The sequence below is a fragment of the Mobula birostris genome, chromosome 7, assembly GCF_030028105.1.
Source record: "Mobula birostris isolate sMobBir1 chromosome 7, sMobBir1.hap1, whole genome shotgun sequence".
NCBI classification, from domain to species: Eukaryota; Metazoa; Chordata; class Chondrichthyes; order Myliobatiformes; family Myliobatidae; genus Mobula; species Mobula birostris.
The window spans coordinates 352,186-373,949 of NC_092376.1; the positions used below are offsets into that span (position 1 = coordinate 352,186).

Consider the following 21,764-nt stretch of genomic DNA (forward strand, 5'->3'; position numbering starts at 1 on the left):
TTATCCCTGTGCTATTTGTTCCCCAACTTGTTCCAACATCTATGGATGCATTCCAAGTCAGAATTCACTTTGATCTCCGTGCCTGCTGTCCCTGGTAAATACTGAGGTTGGAATCTGTGTTTTAGTTCGTGCTTTGTCAGAATCCAAGGCACACTGACACAAAGACACACACTTAACTTGTTTATGGAATCTTCAAGATGGCTGACCTCGTACTCACCTCCTCCACTTGCAGATCTTTGAAGGAAACTTATCTGGTAATCTAGTGATGACCCTCCAAGCCAAAGATCCAGATGAAGGAGAGAATGGGACAGTGGTGTTCTCCTTGTCAGGTAAGAGCGGAGACACAAGAATGAGGAAGAGATCCCTCCACCATTCATAGGATCACCACTAACCATAGTAGCGTGAATGGTTGGCCTGCATATTCCCATCAGTCCTCAACACCTCTCGACTTCCCTGTCAATCTCTGTTTTCATTATATTCACTGACTTCACTGTCTGCAATGTCAATAGATCAAGCTAATACATTGGATGTACTTCCTCCTGTCCCAAAGTAACGGGCCTGCGTGGCAGATAACCTGCTGTCCTTGTGCTTCTACAATGGTTTACAATTGTAAAGGATAAATTCACTGAGCTGACGGCCATTGATCACACAATACTTGGAGTATTATGAACACTTTTAGACTCCTTATCTAATAAAGATAGAACATAGAATAATGCAGCACAGTACAGGCCTTTCGGCCCACAATGTTGTGCCGACCCTCAAACCCTGCCTCCCATATAAGCCCCCACCTTAAATTCCTCCATATACCTGTCTAGTAGTCTCTTAAACTTCACTAGTGTATCTGCCTCCACCACTGACTCAGGCAGTGCATTCCACACACCAACCACTCTCTGAGTAAAAAACCTTCCTCTAATATCCCCCTTGAACTTCCCACCCCTTACCTTAAAGCCATGTCCTCTTGTATTGAGCAGCGGTGCCCTGGGGAAGAGGCACTGGCTATCCACTCTATCTATTCCTCTTATTATCTTGTACACCTCTATCATGTCTCCTCTCATCCTCCTTCTCTCCAAAGAGTAGAGCCCGAGCTCCCTTAATCTCTGATCATAATGCATACTCTCTCAACCAGGCAGCATTCTGGCAAATCTCCTCTGTACTCTTTCCAATGCTTCCACATCCTTCCTATAGTGAAGTGACCAGAACTGGACACAGTACTCCAAGTGTGGCCTAACCAGAGTTTTATAGAACTGCATCATTACATCGCGACCCTTAAACTCTATCCCTCGACTTATGAAAGCTAACACCCCATAAGCTTTCTTAACTACCCTATCCACCTGTGAGGCAACTTTCAGGGATCTGTGGACATGTACCCGGAGATCCCTCTGCTCCTCCACACTACCAAGTATTCTGCCATTTACTTTGTACTCTGCCTTGGAGTCTGTCCTTCCAAAGTGTACCACCTCACACTTCTCCGGGTTGAACTTCATCTGCCTCTTCTCAGCCCACTTCTGCATCCTATCAATGTCTCTCTGCAATCTTTGACAATCCTCTACACTATCTACAACACCACCAACCTTTGTGTCGTCTGCAAACTTGCCAACCCACCCTTCTACCCCCACATCCAGGTCGTTCATAAAAATCATGAAAAGCAGAGGTCCCAGAACAGATCCTTGTGGGACACCACTAGTCACAATCCTCCAATCTGAATGTACTCCCTCCACCACCACCCTCTGCCTTCTGCTCCACTTAGCAATGAAGAGGGTCCAGAGAGGCTTCTCAAGAATTATCCTGGGAATGAATGGGTTAATGTATGAGAAGCATTTAATGGCTCCAGGCCTGTACTCACTGGAGTTGAGAAGGATGAGAGGAGTTCTTTTTGAAACCTATCCAATATTGAAAGGCCTAGATAGAGTGGATATGGAGAGAATGTTTACCATAGTAGGGGAGCCGAGGAGCAAATGGCACAGCCTCAGAATAGAGGGATAGCCCTTTAGAAGAGAGAAGTAGAAGAATTTCTTTAGCCAGAGGGTGGTAAATCTGTGGAATTCAATGCCACAGACAGATGTGGAAGGCAAGTCATTGGATATATTTAAAGCAGATGTTGATAGGTTCTTGATTAGTCAGGGAATCAAGGTTATAGGTAGAAGGCAGGAAAATGGGCTTGAACGGGATAATAAATCAGCCATGAAGGAGTAGCAGAGAAGACTTGGTGGGCCAACTGGCCTAATTCTGCTCCTATGTCTTATGGGTTCGTATTGACACCATAGCTGATATATACATTTACAATCTGAAGGTGAGTTATCTAGGTCTGATTGTGGGTTATCCAGGAGTGATGGTGGGTTATTTGTGTCTGAAGGGGGGTTACCTGTGTCTGATGGTGAGTTATCTGGGAGTTCTGGTGAGTTATCTGGATTATGATTGGTTACCTGAGTCTGATGATGGGTAATCTGGGTCTGATGGTGAGTTACCTGGGAGTGATAGTATGTTATCTAGGTCTATTGATTGGATCTCTTTCTGTCTCACTCCAGGTTCCTGGGCCCAGAGATTCTCTCTCCACCCAACAACCGGTGAGCTCCGAGCAGCCACTGCTCTCCACCAGCGTGACAGGCAGGAGTATGAACTAATGATATTGGCACAGGACCGTGGTCACCCTCCTCAGACCACCCCTCTCACCATCCGCATCCAGGTACATGTTTCTCCCAATGGCCTTTGTGATCATTCCCAAAGACGGCTGACATACCTAAACCTATGCAAACACCTGTACCTTCCCCAGGCAAAGAGGAGTTGGTCTGTGAAATGGGACCGACCCATTGATCCAACGAACCTTTCAGGTTGGTGGACAGGGTAGTATAGAGGCCACTTCATTCTATTCCTAACCATGATTTTTTGTGGCTTTCAACCCTGGCCTCCAATCTGTGTATTTTCTTTTGGTTATTTTCTTGTTTTAAAAGTAATTTCATTTGCACCATTTTGAATAAAAATATTCTCTCACAGTCCTGGATTCACCTGAGCACAAATATTGTCTGCAGCGTCTCCATGGACATTTGGACCTATCAGGGTATTAGATTCTGATGTTTGAATCCCAGTTTCTTTCAGAAGTTGGAAAAGAGACACAAAACTTATTGCTTCACAATTGTTTTATTAAGCATTGAAAGAAGAAAGGAAAATTGAAACAGACAGTGATAGAGGTCCACTAATTGATGAGAAGCTATGATCTAAGAAGATCATGCTGCTTTGTGGGACAGTTCTGTTATACTACAGAGATGAGGAAAATTCCATTCAAATTTGTAGATAAGAGTCAACCAATGATCAAAATCACACCAATATTATATCACTATAGCCACCAGGGGAGACATTTAACTTACAAAGACATATTATTACCACTAGGAAACATAGTTAGCAATTACTTATTTATAAGTAATTATATGAAATACACATAGACAATCAATTGCTAAGCTGCAAAGAAAATAACAATTAAGCAGACTAATCTAAGAATTAAACAGTTGTATCCAACAAGAGGAATGCCTGCTGTTAGTAAGTCCCTTGTTCTGTCCTCGGGTGGGCAGTCCTTCCTTATGCTCCACAGTTATTCCAATGTCTGACAACCATTCATTGTCATAATGACTGCTGTCTCATCAATCTGGAGTGAATGTAACCCTTGACCTTCAGGGAGCAGGTGAGCTGTCACATAGCTGGACATCTGGCTGCTGGAGGGGTGGATGAACCATGGGGTTCACAAGCCATCCCATCCCTCAGCTGCAACATTAATACAGAAAAGATTTCATCAAAAGACTTCCTATTCCCTGTACATGGTGTCAACTGCTTGTAAGACCATAAGATCATAAGATATAGGAGCAGAATTAGGCCATTTGGCCCATCAAGTCTGCGCTGACATTTCCTCATGGCTGATCCAATTTGCTTCTCATCCCCAGCCTCCTGCCTACTCTCCATATCCCTTCATGCCCTGACTAATCAAGAATCTATCAACCACTGGCTTAAATATACATAAACACGTGGCCTCCTTAGCTGCCTGTGGCAAAGAATTCCACAGATTCACCACTCTCTGGCTAAAGAAATTCCTCCTCACCTCTGTCCTAAATTCATGCCCCTCAATTCTGAGACTGTCCTCTGGACTAAGACACACCCACCACAGGAAACATCCTCTCCACATCCACTCTATTAAGGCCTTTCACCATTTGATACGTTTATGATACATATGTGACAAGCCCAATTTTCTAATCTAAGTCCTTCTGTAGCCACTCTACTTCATCAAAACTACCTGCCCTTCCACCTATCTTCATATCGTCTGCAAACTTTGCATCAAAACCATCAATTTTATTATCCAAACCATTGACATATAATGTAAAAAGAATCATTTCTAACTCAGATCCTTGTGGAACACCACTAGTCACCAGCAGACAGACAAAAAAGGCTCCCTTTATTCCCATTCTGCCTACTGCCAGTCAGCCATTGTTTAATCCAGGCTAGAATCATTCCTCTAATGCCATGAGCTTGAAGCTTGTTAAGCAGCCTCACATGTGGCACCTTGTCAAAGGCCTTCTGAAAATCCAAGACCACAACATCAACCAGTTCTCCTTTGTCTATCCTGCTTGTTATTTCTTCAAAGAATTCCAACAAATTTGTCTGGCAAGATTTTCCCTTGAGAAAATCATGATGACTAGGGCCTATTTTATCATGTCCCTCCAAGTATCCTGAGACCTCATCCTTAATAATTGACTCCAACATCTTCCCAACCACTGAGATCAGACTAACTGGCCTAAAGTTTCTTTTCTTCGACCTCGCTCCCTTTTTCAAGAGTGGAGGGACATTTGCAATTTTCCAGTCTTCCGGAACCATTCTAGAACCTAGTGATTCTTGAAAGATTATTACTAATGCCTTTGCAATGTCTTCAGCTACCTCTTTCAGAAATATGGAATGTTTACCATTTGGTCTATGTGAATTATTAACTTCCAGAACTTTCAGTTTCCCAAGAACCTTCCTTCTAGTTATAGTAACTTGACACATGGAACTTCCTCACTTAGTTCATCCGCTATTTCATTGTCCACTATTACTACCTCTCCATCATCGTTCTCCAGTGGATTGATATCCACTGTCTCCTCTCTTTTACACTTTAGGTATCTGAAGAAAATGTTGGTATCCTCTTTAATATTATTAGCTAGCTTATTTTCATATTCCATCTCTACCTTTTTATGACTTTTTAAGTTGCCTTCTGTTGATTTTTGAAAATCTTCACAATCCTCTAACATCACACGAATTTTTTGTTCTAATATATGCCCTCTCTTTGGCTTTTATGATGGCTTTGACTTCTCTTATTAGCAACAGTTGTGTCATCTTTCCTTTAGAATACTTCTTCCTCTTTGGTATGTATAGATCCTGTGCCTTTCAACTTGCTTCCAGAAATTCCTGCCATTGAGGTTCTGCCATCATCCTTGCCAGTGTTCTTGTCCAATCAATTCTAGCAAGCTCTTCTCTTGTGCATCTGTAAATCAATTTATAATGGTCTCCTTATCTAATTTCAAGGTGAATTTGATCATATTATGATCACTTGGCCTAATGGTTCTTTTAGCTTAAGCTCTCTAATCAATTCTAGTTCATTGCACAACACCCAGTCTAGAATAGCTGATGCTCTAATGGACTCAACCATGAGCTACTTTTAAAAACCATCTCATCAGCATTCTAGAAATTCCACCTCCTTTAATTCAGCACCAACCTGATTTTTCCACCCTACCTGCATACTGAAGTCCCCTATGACTATTGTAACGCTGCCCTTTTGGAATGTATTTTTGATCTCTTGTTGTAATTTGTAGGCCTCATCCTTACTGCTGTTTGGGGGTCTGTATGCAACTCCAATCAGGATCATTTTACCCTTGCAGTTCCTTGCCTCTATCCACAATGACTCATCACCTTTCAACCCTATGTCACTTCTTTCTCATGATTTGATTCCATTTTTTACCAATGCCATGCCCTCTGCCTTCCAGCCTATCCTTTTGATGCAATGAGTCTCAGACATTAAGCTCCCAGCTATAATCTTCTTTCAGCCATTATTCAATGATGTCTACAATATTGTACCTGCCAATCTGCAACTGTGCTGCAAGTTCATCTGCCTTATTCCATAAACTGCACACATACAAATACAACATCTTCAGTCCTGTATTCACCCTTTTCAATATAGTCCACCAATTTGCATTGCAACTCATCCTGTTGACAGCAATTTTGCCCTATCAGCAGACTCTCCTGACTACACATTGCCTCTGTTTGTAAACCTGCTCGCTTATCTTCCTTTATTATCTGCCTTTCCTACAATACGTCTTGCATTGAAATGCAGGCGGCTCAGGACATTTGTCACACCATGCTCAACCTTTTGATTCCTAACCTTGTCTGACGTCATACCAACATCTGCCTCCACAACATTTCCACTAACCGTTCTGCCACTCTGATTCCCATCCCCGCAACTCTAGTTTAAACCCTACCATGTAGCATTAACAAAACTTCCTATGAGGATATTAGATACCCTCCAGTTCAGATGCAAATTGTCCCTTCTGTTCAGGTCTCACCTTCCCTGGAAGAAAGCCCAATGAGCCAAAAATCTTTTGCACTCCCTCCTACACCAACTCGTTAGCCAGACTAGTCAGGCCACACTTGCAGTACTCTCAACAGTTTTGGGCCCCTTATCTCAGAAAGGATGTAACACCATAGGATTTTATCTTCTTAAATAGCCTCGTGTGGCACCTTATCAAATGCCTTGTGAAAATCCAAGTAAATTACATCCACTGTCACTCCTTTGTCCACCCTACCTGTTACTTCCTCAAATCATTTTGTCAGGCAAGATTTCCCTTTTCAGGAACCATGCTGACTTCAACTTATTTTATCATTCGTCTCCAAGTACCCAAAACATTATCCTTAATGATGGACTCCAACATTTTCCCAACCACTGAGGTTAGGCCAATTTTATTTTGTTTTCCTCCCTTCTTAAAGGGTGGAGTGACATTTGCAATCCTCCAGTCCCCCGGGACCATGCCAGAATCAAGTGATTCTTGAAAGATCATGACCAATGCATCCGTTATGTCTTCAGAAACCTCTCTCAGGACTCTGGGATGTAGTCCTTCTGGGCCAGGTGACTTATCCACCTGAAGACCTTTGAGTTTGCTTGGCACTTTTTCCTTTGTAATGGTCATGATCTTCAAGAATCACTTGATTCTGGCATGGTCCCGGAAGATTGGAAGATTGCAGATGTCACTCCACTCTTTAAGAATGGTGGAAGACAAAAGAAAATAAATTATTGGCCAGTTAGTTGGGAACCTCAGTGGCTGGGAAGATATTAGAGCACATTATTAAGTATGAGGTTTCAAGGTACTTGAAAACTTATAATAAAATAAGTCAAAGTCAGCATGATTTCCGTGAAGGGAAATCTTGCCTGACAAATCTGTTAGAGTTCTTCGAGGAAGTAACAAGCAGGGGGTACAAAGGAGAGGCAGTGGATGTCATTTACTTGGATTTACAGAAGGCATTTGATAAGGTGCCTCACACGAAGCCGCTTAACAAGATAAAATCCTACGGTGTTACAGGAAGGATACTGGCATGGATAGAGGAATGGGTGACAGGCAGGATGCAGTGAATGTGAATAAAAGGCCTTTTCTGGTTGGCTACCAGTGACTAGTGGTGTTTCTCAGGGGTCAGTAGTAGTATTGGGACCACTACTTTTCACATTGTTTGTCAATGATTTAGATAATGGAATTGCTGGCTTTGTGGCAGTTTTCGGATGATAGGTGGAACATAGGTGGAGTTGTAGGTGGTGCTGAGGAAGCAATGCAATTACAACAGGAGTTAGACAAATTGGAAGAATGGGCAAAAATGTGGCAGATGGAATACAGTGTTGGGAAATGTATGATAATGCATTTTGGTAAAAGGAACAAGAGCATAGACTATAATCTGAATAGGGAAAAGGTTCAAACATCAGAGGTGCAGAGGGACTTTGGAGTACTTGTGCAAGATTCCCAGAAGGTATTAATCTACAGGTTGAGTCTGTGGTGATGAAGGCAAATGCAATGTTGGCATTTATTTCAAGGGGAATAGAATACAAAAGCAAGGAGATAATGCTGAGCCGTTATAAGATGCTAGTCAGGCCACACAGAGTATTGTCAACTGTTTTGGGCCCCATATCTCAGAAAGGATGTATTGTCATTGGAGAGAGTCCAGAGGTGGTTCACGATGATGATTCTGGGAATGAAGGGGTTAACATTTGAGGAGCGTTGGCAGCTTTGGGCCTGTACTCACTGGAATTTAGAAGAATGCTGGGTGATCTCATTGAAACCTACCAAATATTTTTCCCAGAAACTCCCACCATTGTTGCTCTGCTGTGATCCCTGCCAGCATCTCCTTCCAATTTACTTCGGCCAACTCCTCTTTCATACCACTGTAATTTCCCTTACTCCACTGAAATACTACTACATCAGAATTTCCTTTCTCCCTATCAAATTTCAAGTTGAACTCAATCACATTGTGATCACTGGCTTCTAAGGATTCTTTTACCTTAACCTCCCTTATCGCCTCCGGTTCATTACATAACACCCAATCCAGTATAGCTGATCCCCTAGTATTCTCATAAGGCATGCCTCCCAATCCAGGCAACATCCTTGTAAATCTTCTCTGCACCTTTCAATGGTTTCCACATCCGTCCTGTAGTGAGACGACCAAAACTGAACACAGTACGCCAAGTGGGGTCTGACCAGGGTCCTATATAGCTGCAACATTACTTCTCGGCTCTTAAACTCAATCCCACGATTGATGAAGGCCAATGCACCATATGCCTTCTTAACTACAGAGTCAACCTGCGCATCAGCTTTGAGAGTCCTATGGACTCAGACCCCAAGGTCCCCCTGATCCTCCGCACTGCCAAGAGTCTTACTATTAATACTATATTCTGCCTCATATTTGACCTACCAAAATGAACCACCTCACATTTATCTGGGTTGAACTCCATCTGCCACTTCTCAGCCCAGTTTTGCATCCTGTCAATGTCCCGCTGTAACCTCTGACAGCCCTCCACATTCCAACACACCCAACCTTTGTGGCATCAACACATTTACTAACCCATCCCTCTACTTCCTCATTCTGTTCATTTATAAAAATCGTGAAGAGTAGGGGTCCAGAAAAGATCCCTGAGGTACACCACTGGTCACCGATCTCCCTGCAGAATATGACCCATTGTTATGTATACGGCAAGAATGAATATCAATCGAGACAGGTTATATAAAAACAACCGAACATTTATTAAGCATGTATAAACGATAAGGGAAAAAAAAACAAAGGAAAACTTTAACCGGAAGTTAACAGATATGCAGCCGTTCACCAACTGGCCACTCAGCTCTGGTTCTTAAAGCGTTAAATGTGAAAACAGTTCTTAAAGCAATACAGTCAGATATAGTTCTTAAAGCGATAACTTCGAAAATCCAACAGATTTACACATTCAATTGGGAGAGACTTCTCTGGAGAAGGATTTCTTCATAGACGCAGCTTTACTGCTGGTTCTGTCCACAGGATTCATGATGCCGAAAATAAACAGTTTAAATCAACTGACAATAAATTCCTTTAGAGAGAGAGAGCACCTTTTTGCATGAACTCCTTGCTCTTTCTGGCAAGAGTTATCTTGATGCAAGTACTCCTCAACGAAGACTCAATAAGGTCGATTCTTTATTAAACTGCCAAACGATGCCGACTTCTCTCGCTCCTTCGATAAATTCCTCACTCTCCCTTCAACTGTTGGAATTGAGTAAATTGGCACATCCAGCCACAAATTTCCAGTCCAAATAATATGGAATCTTTCAACAGAACGCACAACCGTTTTAAAAATGAAACTGCATCACAAAAACAAACGCAACAGAAACGGAGGCACAGCATGTTCTACCTGGAAATCTACAAACTTAAAAACCTACTGCATCACCTGAGTCGACCCTTATGTAGTCACGGAGCATCACGTGACCTCACATCGATGGGAAAATCACATCAGGGGACCTCCAAAAGACCATTACATCATTCTCACTAAAAAAAAACAGATCTCCTTGAGCATGTAACACCCATCTACAACCACTCTTTGCCTTCTATGGGCAAGCCAGTTCTGGATCAACAAAGCAATGTCCCCTTGGATCCCATGCCTCCTTACTTTCTTAATAAGCCTTGCATGGGGGTACCTTATCAAATGCCTTGCTGAAATCCATATACACTACATCTTGGTGCAGTGGTGACACGGGACAAGATAGGACAGCCAGTATAGTTTCCTTAAGGGAAAATCTGGCCTGATAAACCTGTTGGAATTCATGAAGGAGATTAGAAGTAGGATAGATAAAGGGGATGCAGTGTATGTTATATATTTAGATTTTCAGGAGGCCTTTGACAAGGTGCTACATATGAGGCTGCTTACCAAATTAAGTATCCATGGTTTTTCAGGAGAGTTACTAACACGGTTAGAGCATTGGCTGATTGGTAGGAGGCAGCGAGTGGGAATAAAAGGATCCTTTTTCGGTTCACTGCCAGTGACTAGTGGTGTTCCACAGGGATCGGTGTTGGGACCACTTCTTTTTAAGGTGTATATCAATGATTTAGATGATGGAATAGATGGCTTTGTTGCCAAGTTTGTAGATGATACAAAGATTGGTGGAGGGGCAGGTAGTGTTGAGGAAACAGGTAGGATGCAGAAGGACTTAGACAGATTAGGAGAACGGACAAGAAAGTGGCAAATAAAATACAATGTTGGAAAATGCATGGTCATGCACTTTGGTAGTAGAAATAAATGAGTGAACTATTTTCTAAAAAGGGAGAAAATCCACAAATCTGAGATACAAAGGGACTCGGGAGTCCTTGTGCAGAACACGCTAAAGTTAACTTGCAGGTGGAGTCGGTGGTGAGTAAGGCAAATGCAATGTTAGCACTGATTTCAAGAGAGCTTGAATACAAGAGCAAGGATATGATGCTGAGGCTTTATAAGGCACTGGTAAGGCCTCACCTTGAGTAACAGTTTTGGGCTCCTCAACTATGAAAAGATGTGCTGGCATTGAAGAGAGTTCAGAGGAGGTTCACAAGGAAGATTTCAGGAATGAACAGATTATCATATGAGAAACATTTGAAGGCTCCAGGTCTGTACTCGCTGGAATTTAGAAGGATGAATGGGGATCTCCTTGAAACCTTTCGAATGTTGAAAGGCCTAGACAGAGTAGATGTGGTAAGGATGTTTCCCATGGTGGGAGAGCCCCAGACAAGAAGGCACAGCCTCAAGACAGAGGGGTGTCCATTTAAAACAGAGATGCAGAGAATTTTTTTTTGTCAGAGGGTGGTGAATTTGTGGAATTTATTACCACAGGTAACTGTGGAGGCCAGGTCATTGGATGTGTTTAAGGCAGCGATTGATATGTTTTTGATTGGACATGATATCAAAGGTTACGGGGAGAAGGCTGGGTTGTGGGGTTGAGGAGAGTGAAAAAGGATCAGCCATGATTGAATGGTCTCGCTTGATGGCGCTGGACTCCGGAGCGAAGGTTCCCAAGTTCGAATCCAAGTCGGGCTGAGCGTCGAGCTAGCAACTCGACCTTGTAAAAACAAGAATAGCTTGCTACAGAAACACCTTCATGACAGTGCCCTGATAACTCCTCTGCCAAGTTAAGGGCTATTCTTCTTCTTCTTCTTCATGATTGAATGATGGAGCAGACTTGATAGGCCAAATGGCCTAATTCTGCTCCTATGTCTTTTGGTCTTATGGTCTTATAGGTCTTACACGGTAAGCAGTAGAGCACCAAGGAGTGTAGTTGAACAAAGGGATCTGGGAATACAGACCTATAATTGCTTGGAAGTGGCATCACAGTTAGATATAGTTGTAAAAATAACTTATGGCACATTGGCCTTCTTAAACTAATGTATTGAGTACAAGAGTTATGATGTTGTTGAAATTGTATGACATTGTGTGAGGCCTAATTTGAAGTATTGTGTGCAGTTTTGGTCATCTACCAACAGGAAAGATGTAAATAAGATTGAAAGAGTGAAAATATGCAAGGATGTTGCCAGGACTTGAGGACCTGAGTTATAGGGAAAGGTTGAATAGGTAAGGACTTTGTTCCCTAGAAATTAGAATATTGAAGGGAGCTATCATAGAGGTGTACAAAATTCTGAGGGGTATAGATAGGGTAAATGCAAGTTTTTCCACTGAGATTGAGTGGAACTAGAACTAGAGGTCTTGGGTTAAGGGTGAAAGATGTTTAAGGGGAACATGAGAGGGAACTTCTTCACTCGATGGGTGGTGAGTATGGAACGAGCTGCCAGCAGAAGTGTTGGATGCAGGTTTGATTTCAACACTTAAGAGAAATTTGGATAGGTGCGTGGGTGGGAGAGGTACCGGGGTCTATGATACGGATGCAGGTCAATGGGACTAGGTTGATTTACGGTTCAGCATGGATTAGATGGACCTGAAGGCCTATCTCAATAATCAGCCCCCATCTACCCAAATACTTATAAATCTGATCCCTTTGAATACCTTCCAAAAACTTTCTCAATACTATTTTCAGTCTTACCGGCCGTAACTTTCTGTCTTATTTTTAGAACCTTTCTTAAACAATGGGACATTAGCTATCCTCCAATCCTCCAGCACCTTACTCATGGCTAAGGATGTTTTTAGTACCTCTGCTAGGGCCCCTGCAATTTCGGCACTTGCCTCCCACAGGGTCTGAGGGAACATCTTATCAGGCCCCGCGGATTTATCCACCCTGATTTGCCTCAAGACAGCAAGCACTTCCTCCTCTGTAACCTGTATAGGGTCCATGGCCTTGCTGCTGCTTTGCCTTACGTCTATAGACTCTGTCTCTGTCTCCCGAGTAAATACAGTGACAGAAAGTCTGTTTAAGATCTCCCCATCTTTTCTCCTTTATGGCAGGGGCACATTGTTGTCACTCAGAGGAGAGGGGGATGTGCTATCCTGTTCATCAGACATTTCACTGTTAACCTACCTTTGTTTAATCCTTCAGGTGCTATCTTCCCCCAGTAAATTCCCACTATTTGACAGTAGTGCTGTCAGCCTTCAGTCTACCGAAGGAATGGCCCCCGGCTCTGTCATCGGGTCAGTGGCGTCGGGTGAGCAGTCGGCATGGCTAGACAGCCAGGTGACCTACACAGTGGTCGGGGGCACAGACCGGGATGGCTGTTTTCTGGTCGACAGACTGGGTGGGGAGATTTACGTGGCCCGGCAACTGGACTACGAATCAGGCTCCCACTATCAGCTGGAGGTGGCAGTTGATGATTTGAGCAGTGGTTTCCCCCACCGCTCTATCGTCCTAGTGGACATCGACATCCGGGATCTCAATGAGTACCCTCCCATTTTTGCTGAGGATCCCATCACCATCATCATTAGCGAGAATGTTGACATTGGCACCTCCATTTACACCTTCCACGCCATTGATAAGGATGGGAGCGGCCCCAACAGTGAGGTTCAGTACTCACTGCTCCACCAGACGCCGCCAGAACCTCGGCTGCAGCTTGAGCCCATATCGGGGATGCTGACGGCCACAGAGCCCATCGATCGGGAACTCACTGCCTCCTTCCTGCTACTGGTCCAGGCCACCGACCAGGCTATCAACAGCAGCCAACGCAAGTCCTCAGCAGCCACTGTCCGCGTCTTTGTAACTGACGACAACGACAACAGCCCGCAGTTCCTGTCGCCCACTCTAGTCAGCGTGCTGGAAAATCGGCCAGTTGGGTCAGTCGTCTCTCACATCATCGCTCAGGATGCAGACCTGGGAGAGAACAGCCGAGTGACCTATCGCATCAGGTCAGGGCTTGGACACGCACACTTCCACCTCAGTCCAGACACAGGTGAGGAGGCAAGGCCAAGATCGAGAGTAGAGAGCTCCCCCCGCAAGGGTCTCATCCCTTTTCCTCCCTGCTGTCAGTGATGTAGGGACACAAAAGATTCTGCAGATGCTGGAAATCCAAAGTAACATACACAAAATGCAGGAGGAACTCACCAGATCAGGCAGCATCTGTGGGAATTAATAAACAGCTGATGTTTCAGGTCAAGATCTTTCAGCAGGACTGGGAAGGAAGGGAAAGATGCTAGAGTAAGAAGGTGGGAGTGGAGGGAAGAACAAACTAGAAGGTGATAGGTGAAGCCAGGTGGGTGGGGGAGGGGGGTGAAAGGCAAGGAGATGGCAGATGAACTAGATAATCTCATCTAATCTAATCTAAATGAGCATTTTGCATCAGTTCACTGTGGAAGACACTAGCCATGTACCAAATGTTGAAGGTTGTGAGTGAAGAGAAGTGGGTGCAGTTTCTATTACAAGAGAGAAGGTGCTCAAGAAGCTGAAAGACCTAAAGGCACATAAATCACCCAGACCAGATGAACTGCACTCTAGGGTTCTGAAAGAGGTAGCATTAGAGATTGTGGTGGCATTAGAAATAATCTTTCAAAAATCATTGGATGCTGATATGGTGCCTGGGGCTGGAAAATTCCAAATATCAATCCATTCTTTAAGAAAGGAGGAAGGCAGCAGAAAGGAAATTATAGACCAGTTAGCCTGACCTCAGTGGTTGGGAAGGTGTTAGAGTCAATTGTTAAGGATGAGGTTGTAGAGTACTTGGTGACGCAGGACAAGATAGGACAAAGTCAGCATGGTTTCCTTCAAGGAAAATCCTGCCTAACAAACGTTGGAATTCTTTGAGGAGATTACAAGTAGGAAAGATAAAGGGGATGCAGTGGATGTTGTATATTTGGACTTTCAGAAGGCTTTTGACAAATGATGCCTCATATGGGGCTGCTTGGTAAGTTAAGAGCCCATGTATTACAGGAAAGTTACTAACATGGTTAGAGCATTGGAGGATGTTTCCCATGATGGGGAAGTCTAGGAGAAGAGGGAACAACCTCAGAACAGAGGGGTGTTCATTCAAAACAGAGATGCAGAGAAATTTCTTTAGCCAGATGGTGGCGAATTTGTGGCAGCTGTGGAGGTCAGGTTTTTGGGTGTATATGGCAGAGCTTGATATGTTCTTGATTGGACATGGCATCAAAGGTTACAAGGAGAGAGCCGGGGAGTAGCTCTGAGGAGGGAAAAAGAATCAGCCATGACTAAATGGCAGAGCAGACTCAATGGGCCAAATGGCCTACTTCTTCTCCTATGTCTTATGGTCTTATTTTCTTATGTTGTAAGGTGATAGGTGGAAAAAGTAAAAGGCTGGAGTGGAAGGAACCTGATAGGAGAAGAAAGTAGACCAATTTCAGAAGGAGGGACGCCAGAGGGAGGTGATAGGCAGGTGAGGAAAAGAGGAAAGAGGACAGAGTGGTGAAATGAAGAAGGAGGAAGGGTAAGGGGAAAATATTACCGGAAGTTGAAGAAATCAATGTTCATGCCTTCAGGTTAGAGGTTACCTAGACGGAATATGAAGTGTTACTTCTTAGCCTGAGAGTGGGCTGATCATGGCAGCAGAGGAGGACGTGGACTGACATGTTGGAATGGGAATGGGGATTAAAATTGAAATGGCTGGCCACTGGGAAATCCTGCATTTTGTAGATGGAGCAAAAGTGTTCAACAAAGCAGTCCCCCAATTTACGTCAAGTCTCACCAGTGTAGAGGAGGCTGCATCAGTAGCACCGTATACAGTAGACAATCCCACAGGTTCGCATTTGAAGTGTTGCCTCACCTGAAAGGACTGTTTGGGGCCCTGAATGGGAGTGAGAGAGGAGGTGAATGGGCAGATGTAGAACTTCTGCCACTTCCAGGGTTTAGTGGGGAGGTTCAAATGGATAAGGGAATCTCAGAGGGAGTGATCCCTGCAGAAAGCAGATAGTTGGGGGGAAAGGGTGTTGGCAGCACAGGTTAAAGAGTCACAACTCAATGTGTTTGTTTGCAGGTGTACTGACTATTATTAAGGCACTGGACTGTGAAGAGCAGTGCTGGTTCAACCTAACAGTGGAGGCGTCCGATCACGGATCTCCTCGCCGCACCACCAGCCAACCTCTCTACGTTCAGGTTGTCGATATCAATGATGAGCTACCCAGGTTCGACCACACAGCATACGAGGCTCAAGTCACTGAGAACCAGTCTCCAGGCATTCTTGTTATCCAACTACATGCTACTGACAGAGATCAAGGCAAGTGACCACACAACGAAACAGCTTATGTTCACAAGAATGATCCCAGGGAAGGAGTGAGAAGTGTTTGATGGCTCTGGCCCTATATATGCTGAAGTTTAGAAAAAGCATGAAGAACTTCTTTGCAAACTACCAACTTCTGAAAAGCCTAGACAGAATGCATGTCAAGAGGATGTTTCCATATAGCCATATAACCATATAACAATTACAGCACGGAAACAGGCCATCTTGGCCCTTCTAGTCCATGCCGAACTCTTACTCTCACTTAGTCCCACCGACCTGCACTCAGCCCATAACCCTCCATACCTTTCCTGTCCATATAGCTGTCCAGTTTAACTTTCAACGACAACATGGAACCTGCCTCAACCACTTCTGCTGGAAGCTCGTTCCACACAGCCACCACTCTCTGAGTAAAGAAGTTCCCCCTCATGTTACCCCTAAACTTTTGCCCTTTAACTCTCAACTCATGTCCTCTTATTTGAATCTCCCCCACTCTCAATGGAAAAAGCCTATCCACGTCAACTCTATCTATCCCTCACATAATTTTAAATACCTCTATCAAGTCCCCCCTCAATCTTCTACGTTCCAAAGAATAAAGACCCAACTTGTACTGTCTTTCTCTGTAACTTAGGTGAGGAAACCCAGGTAACATTCTAGTAAATCTTCTCTGTACTCTCTCTATTTTGTTGACATCTTTCCTGTAATTTGGTGACCAAAACTGTACACAATACTCCAAATTTGGCCTCACCAATGCCTTATACAATTTCAACATTACATCCGAACTCCTATACTCAATGCTCTGATTTATAAAGGCCAGCAAACTAAAAGCTTTCTTCACCACCCTATCCACATGACATTCCACCTTCAGGGAACTATGCACCATTATTCCTAGATCCCTCTGTTCTACTGCATTCTTCAATGCCCTACCATTTACCATGTATGTCCTATTTTGATTAGTTCTACCAGAGTGTAGCACCTCACATTTATCAGCATTAAACTCCATCTGCCATCTTTCAGCCCACTCATCTAACTGGCCTAAATCTCTCTGCAAGCTTTGAAAACCTACTTCATTATCCACATCGCCACCTATCTTAGTATCATCTGCATACTTACTCATCCAATTTACCACCCCATCATCCAGATCATTAATCTATATGACAAATAACATTGGTCCCAGTACAGATCCCTGAAGCACACCACTAGTCACCGGCCTCCAATTTGACAAACAGTTTTCCACCACCACTCTCTGGCGTCTCCCATCCAGCCACTGCTGAATCCATTTTACTACTTCTATATTAATACCTAACAGTTGAACCTTCCTAACCAACTTTCCATGTAGGACCTTGTCAAAGGCCTTACTGAAGTCCATATAGACAACATCCACCGCTTTACCCTCGTCAACATTCCTAGTAACCTCTTCAAAAAATTCAATAAGATTTGTCAAACATGACCTTCCACGCACAAATCCATATTGACTGTTCCTAATCAGACCCTGTCTATCCAGATAATTATATATACCATCTCTAAGAATACTTTCCATCAAATTACACACCACTGACGTCAAACTCACAGCCGATAATTGCTAGGTTTACTCTTAGAACCCTTGTTAAACAATGGAACAACATTAGCAATACATCAATCCTCCGGCACCATCCCTGTCTCTAATGACATTTGAAATATTTCTGTCAGAGCCCCTTCTATTTCCACACTTCCCTCAATGTCCTAGAGAATATCCTGTCAGGACCCAGAGACTTATCCGTTTTATATTCCTTAAAAGCTCCAGTACTACTTCTTCTTTAATCATCATAGTTTCCATAACTTCCCTACCTGATTCCCTTATCTTACAATTCAATATCCTTCTCCTGAGTGAATACCGAAGAAAAGAAATTGTTAAGAATCTCCCCCATCTCTTTTGGCTTCACACATAGCCGTCCACTCTGATTCTCTAAGGGACCAATTTTATCCCTCACTATCCTTTTGCTATTTATATAACGGTAGAAACCCTTGGGATTTATTTTCACCTCAACCTCATATCTTCTTATAGCTTTTCTAATTTCTTTCTTAAGATTCTTTTTACATTTTTTATATTCCTCGAGCACCTCATTTACTCCACGCTGTCTATATTTATTGTAGAGCTCTCTTTTTTTCCGAACCAAGTTTCCAATATCCCTTGAAAGCCATGACTCTCTCAAACTTTTAACCTTTCCTTTCAACCTAACAGGAACATAAAGATTCTGTACTCTCAAAACTTCACCTTTAAGTTACCTCATTTCTCTATTACATCCTTCCTATAAAACGAATTGTCTCGATCCACTCCTTCTAAATCCTTTCGCATCTCCTCAAAGTTAGCCTTTCTCCAATCAAAAATCTCAACCCTGGGTCCGGATCTATCCTTCTCCATAATTATATTGCAACCAATAGCATTGTGATCACTGGACCCAAAGTGCTCCCCAACACAAACCTCCGTTACCTGACCTATCTCATTCCCTAACAGGAGATCCAACACTACGCCTTCTCTAGTTGGTACCTCTATGTATTGCTGCAAAAAACTATCCTGCACTCATTTTACCAACTCCAAACCATCCAGCCTTTTTACAGTATGGGCTTCCCAGTCTATGTATGGAAAATTAAAATCTCCCACAATCACAACCTTGTGCTTACCTCTGCTATCTCCTTACAAATTTGGTCCTCCAATTCTCGCTCCCCATTAGGTGGTCTATAATACACCCCCATAAGTGTTACTACACCTTTCCCATTCCTCAATTCCACCCAAGTAGCCTCCCTAGACGAGCCCTCTAGTCTATCCTGCCAGAGGACCACTGTAATATTTTCTCTGACAAGCAATGCAACACCTCCCCCTCTTGTCCCTCCAATTCTATCACACCTGAAGCAATTAAATCCAGGAATATTTAGTTGCCAATCACACCCCTCCTGTAACCATGTTTCACTAATAGCTACCACATCATACTTCCAGGTATCAATCCATGCTTTAAGCTCATCCACCTTTTTTATAATGCTTCTAGCATTAAAACAAATGCATTTAAGAAATTTTTCACCTCTTACTCTCTGTTTATCACTAACGGTGCAAACAACTTTACTATTTTCTTTTTTGTCCTTCTTCCCTACATCTGTTCCTACACTCTGGTTCCCCTCCCCCCCCCTGTATCTAGTTTAAATCCACCGGAGCCTCTCTCACAAACCTACCTGCAAGAATATTTGTCCCCCTCCAGTTCAGATGTAGACCGTCCTGCCGGAACAGGTCCCACCTTCCCTGGAAAACTGCCCAATTATCTATAAATCTGAAGCCCGCCCTCCTGCACCATGCTTTCAGCCACGTGTTGATCTGTGCTATTTTACTATTTCTAAACCCACCTGCACGTGGCACTGGTAGCAATCCTGAGATCGCTATCCTGGAGGTCCCGTCCTTTAACTTGGCGCCTAATTCCCTAAATTCGCCTTTCAGGACCTCTTCACTCTTCCTACCCACGTTATTGATCCCTACATGGACCATGACATCCGGCTGCTCACCCTCCCTCTTGAGAATTCTGAGAACTCGATCCGAGATATCACGGACCTTAGCACCAGGGAGGCAACAGACCATCCAGAATTCTCGATCTTTTCCACAGAACCACTTATCTGTCCCTCTAACTATCGAATCCCCTATACTACTGCTCTCCTCTTTTCCCTCCTTCCCTTCTGAGTTGAGGGTCCCATTTCAGTGCCAGGTATGGGACTCTTTCCTAGAGTGGAAGAGTCTAGGACCTTAGGACACAGCCTCAGAATAGATGTCTCTTTAAAACAGAGATGAGGAGAAATTTCATTAACAAGAATCGATGATGGATCAGTAGAATTCATTTGCACGTAGTGGTGTAGAGGCCATGTCATTGAATGTATTTAACATACATAGAACATAGAATAGTACAGCACAGTACAGGCCCTTCAGCCCACAATGTTGTGCCAACCCTCAAACCCTGCATCCCATATAAGCCCCCACCTTAAATTCCTCCATATACCTGTCTAGTAGTCTCTTAAACTTCACTAGTGTATCTGCCTCCACCACTGACTCAGGCAGTGCATTCCACGCACCGACCACTCTCTGAGTAAAAAACCTTCCTCTAATATCCCCCTTGAACTTCCCACCCTTTACCTTAAAGCCATGTCCTCTTTTATTGAGCAGTGGTGCCCTGGGGAAGAGGTGCTGGCTATCCACTCTATCTATTCCTCTTATTATCTTGTACACCGCTATCATGTCTCCTCTCCAAAGAGTAAAGCCCTAGCTCCCTTAATCTCTGATCATAATGCATACTTTCTAAACCAGGCAGCATCCTGGTAAATCTCCTCTGTACCCTTTCCAATGCTTCCACATCCTTCCTATAGTGAGGCGACCAGAACTGGACACAGTACTCCAAGTGTGGCCTAACCAGAGTTTTATAGAGCTGCATCATTACATCGCGGCTCTTAAACTCTATCCCTTGACTTATGAAAGCTAACACCCCATAAGCTTTCTTAACTACCCTATCCACCTGTGAGGCAACTTTCAGGGATCTGTGGACATGTACTCCGAGATCCCTCTGCTCCTCCACACTACCAAGTATCCTGCCATTTACTTTGTACTCTGCCTTGGCGTTTGTCCTTCCAAAGTGTACCACCTCACACTTCTCCGGGTTGAGCTCCATCTGCCACTTCTTAGCCCACTTCTGCATCCCATCAATGTCTCTCTGCAATCTTTGACAATCCTCTACACTATCTACAACATCACCAACCTTTGTGTCGTCTGCAAACTTGCCAACCCACCCTTCTACCCCCACATCCAGGACGTTCATTTTCTAGCTCCCATTGTAATTTGTTGACCACATCTTTACTACTGTTCAGAGCTCTGCATATAATTCTTTTTACTTTTGCACTTCCTTAGCTCTACCCACAAGGATCCTACATCCTATAACACCTCTTTCTAATGATTTCGTTTCATTTCTTACGAACAGAACCACCCCACTCACACTGCCTACCTGCCTGCCCTTTCGATACAATGTGTATCCATGGGCATTAAACTCCCAGCTATAATCTTCTTTCAGCCATGATCCAGTGATGCCCACTCAGCATCATACATGGCAATCTGCAACTATGCTACAACTTCATCTACCTTATTCTCTATACTGTGTTCATTCAGATATAATACCTTCAGTACTGTCTTCACCCTTTACGATTCTGTCTGCCTTTTACATTGAAACTTATCCTGTTGAATGCATTTTTGTCCAATTATCAGCTTCTCCTCACTTGGAGTTTCACTGCACATTGCCTCTGTTTGTAAACCGACTACCTCTAGTACGAGAGGGCATGACTTAAGGATTGAAGGGTGCCCATTCAGAACAGAAATGCAAAGAAATTTTTTTAGTCAGAGGGTGGTGAATCTATGGAATTTGTTACCACGGGCAGCAGTGGAGGCCAAGTCATTGGGTGTATTTAAGGCAGAGATTGATAGGTATCTGAGTAGCTAGGGCATCAAAGGTTATGGTGATTAGTTCTCTGACTAGATCCAAGGGTTTAGATGGGACAGAGTTTGTTAAGGGTGTCCAGGACGGATTCCTGTCACAGTATGTGGACAGGCCAATCAGGGGGAATGCCAT

General features: G+C 43.6%; 1 protein-coding gene across 3 annotated transcripts in view; it reads left to right on the plus strand.

The window, feature by feature from the left end:
• LOC140199932 (protocadherin-16-like) overlaps window positions 1-21,764 on the plus strand; it is a 454,953-nt gene that overhangs the window by 324,853 nt on the left and 108,336 nt on the right. For all 3 annotated transcript variants that reach the window (XM_072262411.1, XM_072262410.1, XM_072262409.1), the window contains 4 exons: window positions 233-329; window positions 2,526-2,683; window positions 13,023-13,866; window positions 15,901-16,140. In XM_072262411.1, the coding sequence (XP_072118512.1) occupies window positions 233-329; window positions 2,526-2,683; window positions 13,023-13,866; window positions 15,901-16,140 (1,339 nt within the window). The remainder of the gene's footprint in view (window positions 1-232; window positions 330-2,525; window positions 2,684-13,022; window positions 13,867-15,900; window positions 16,141-21,764) is intronic.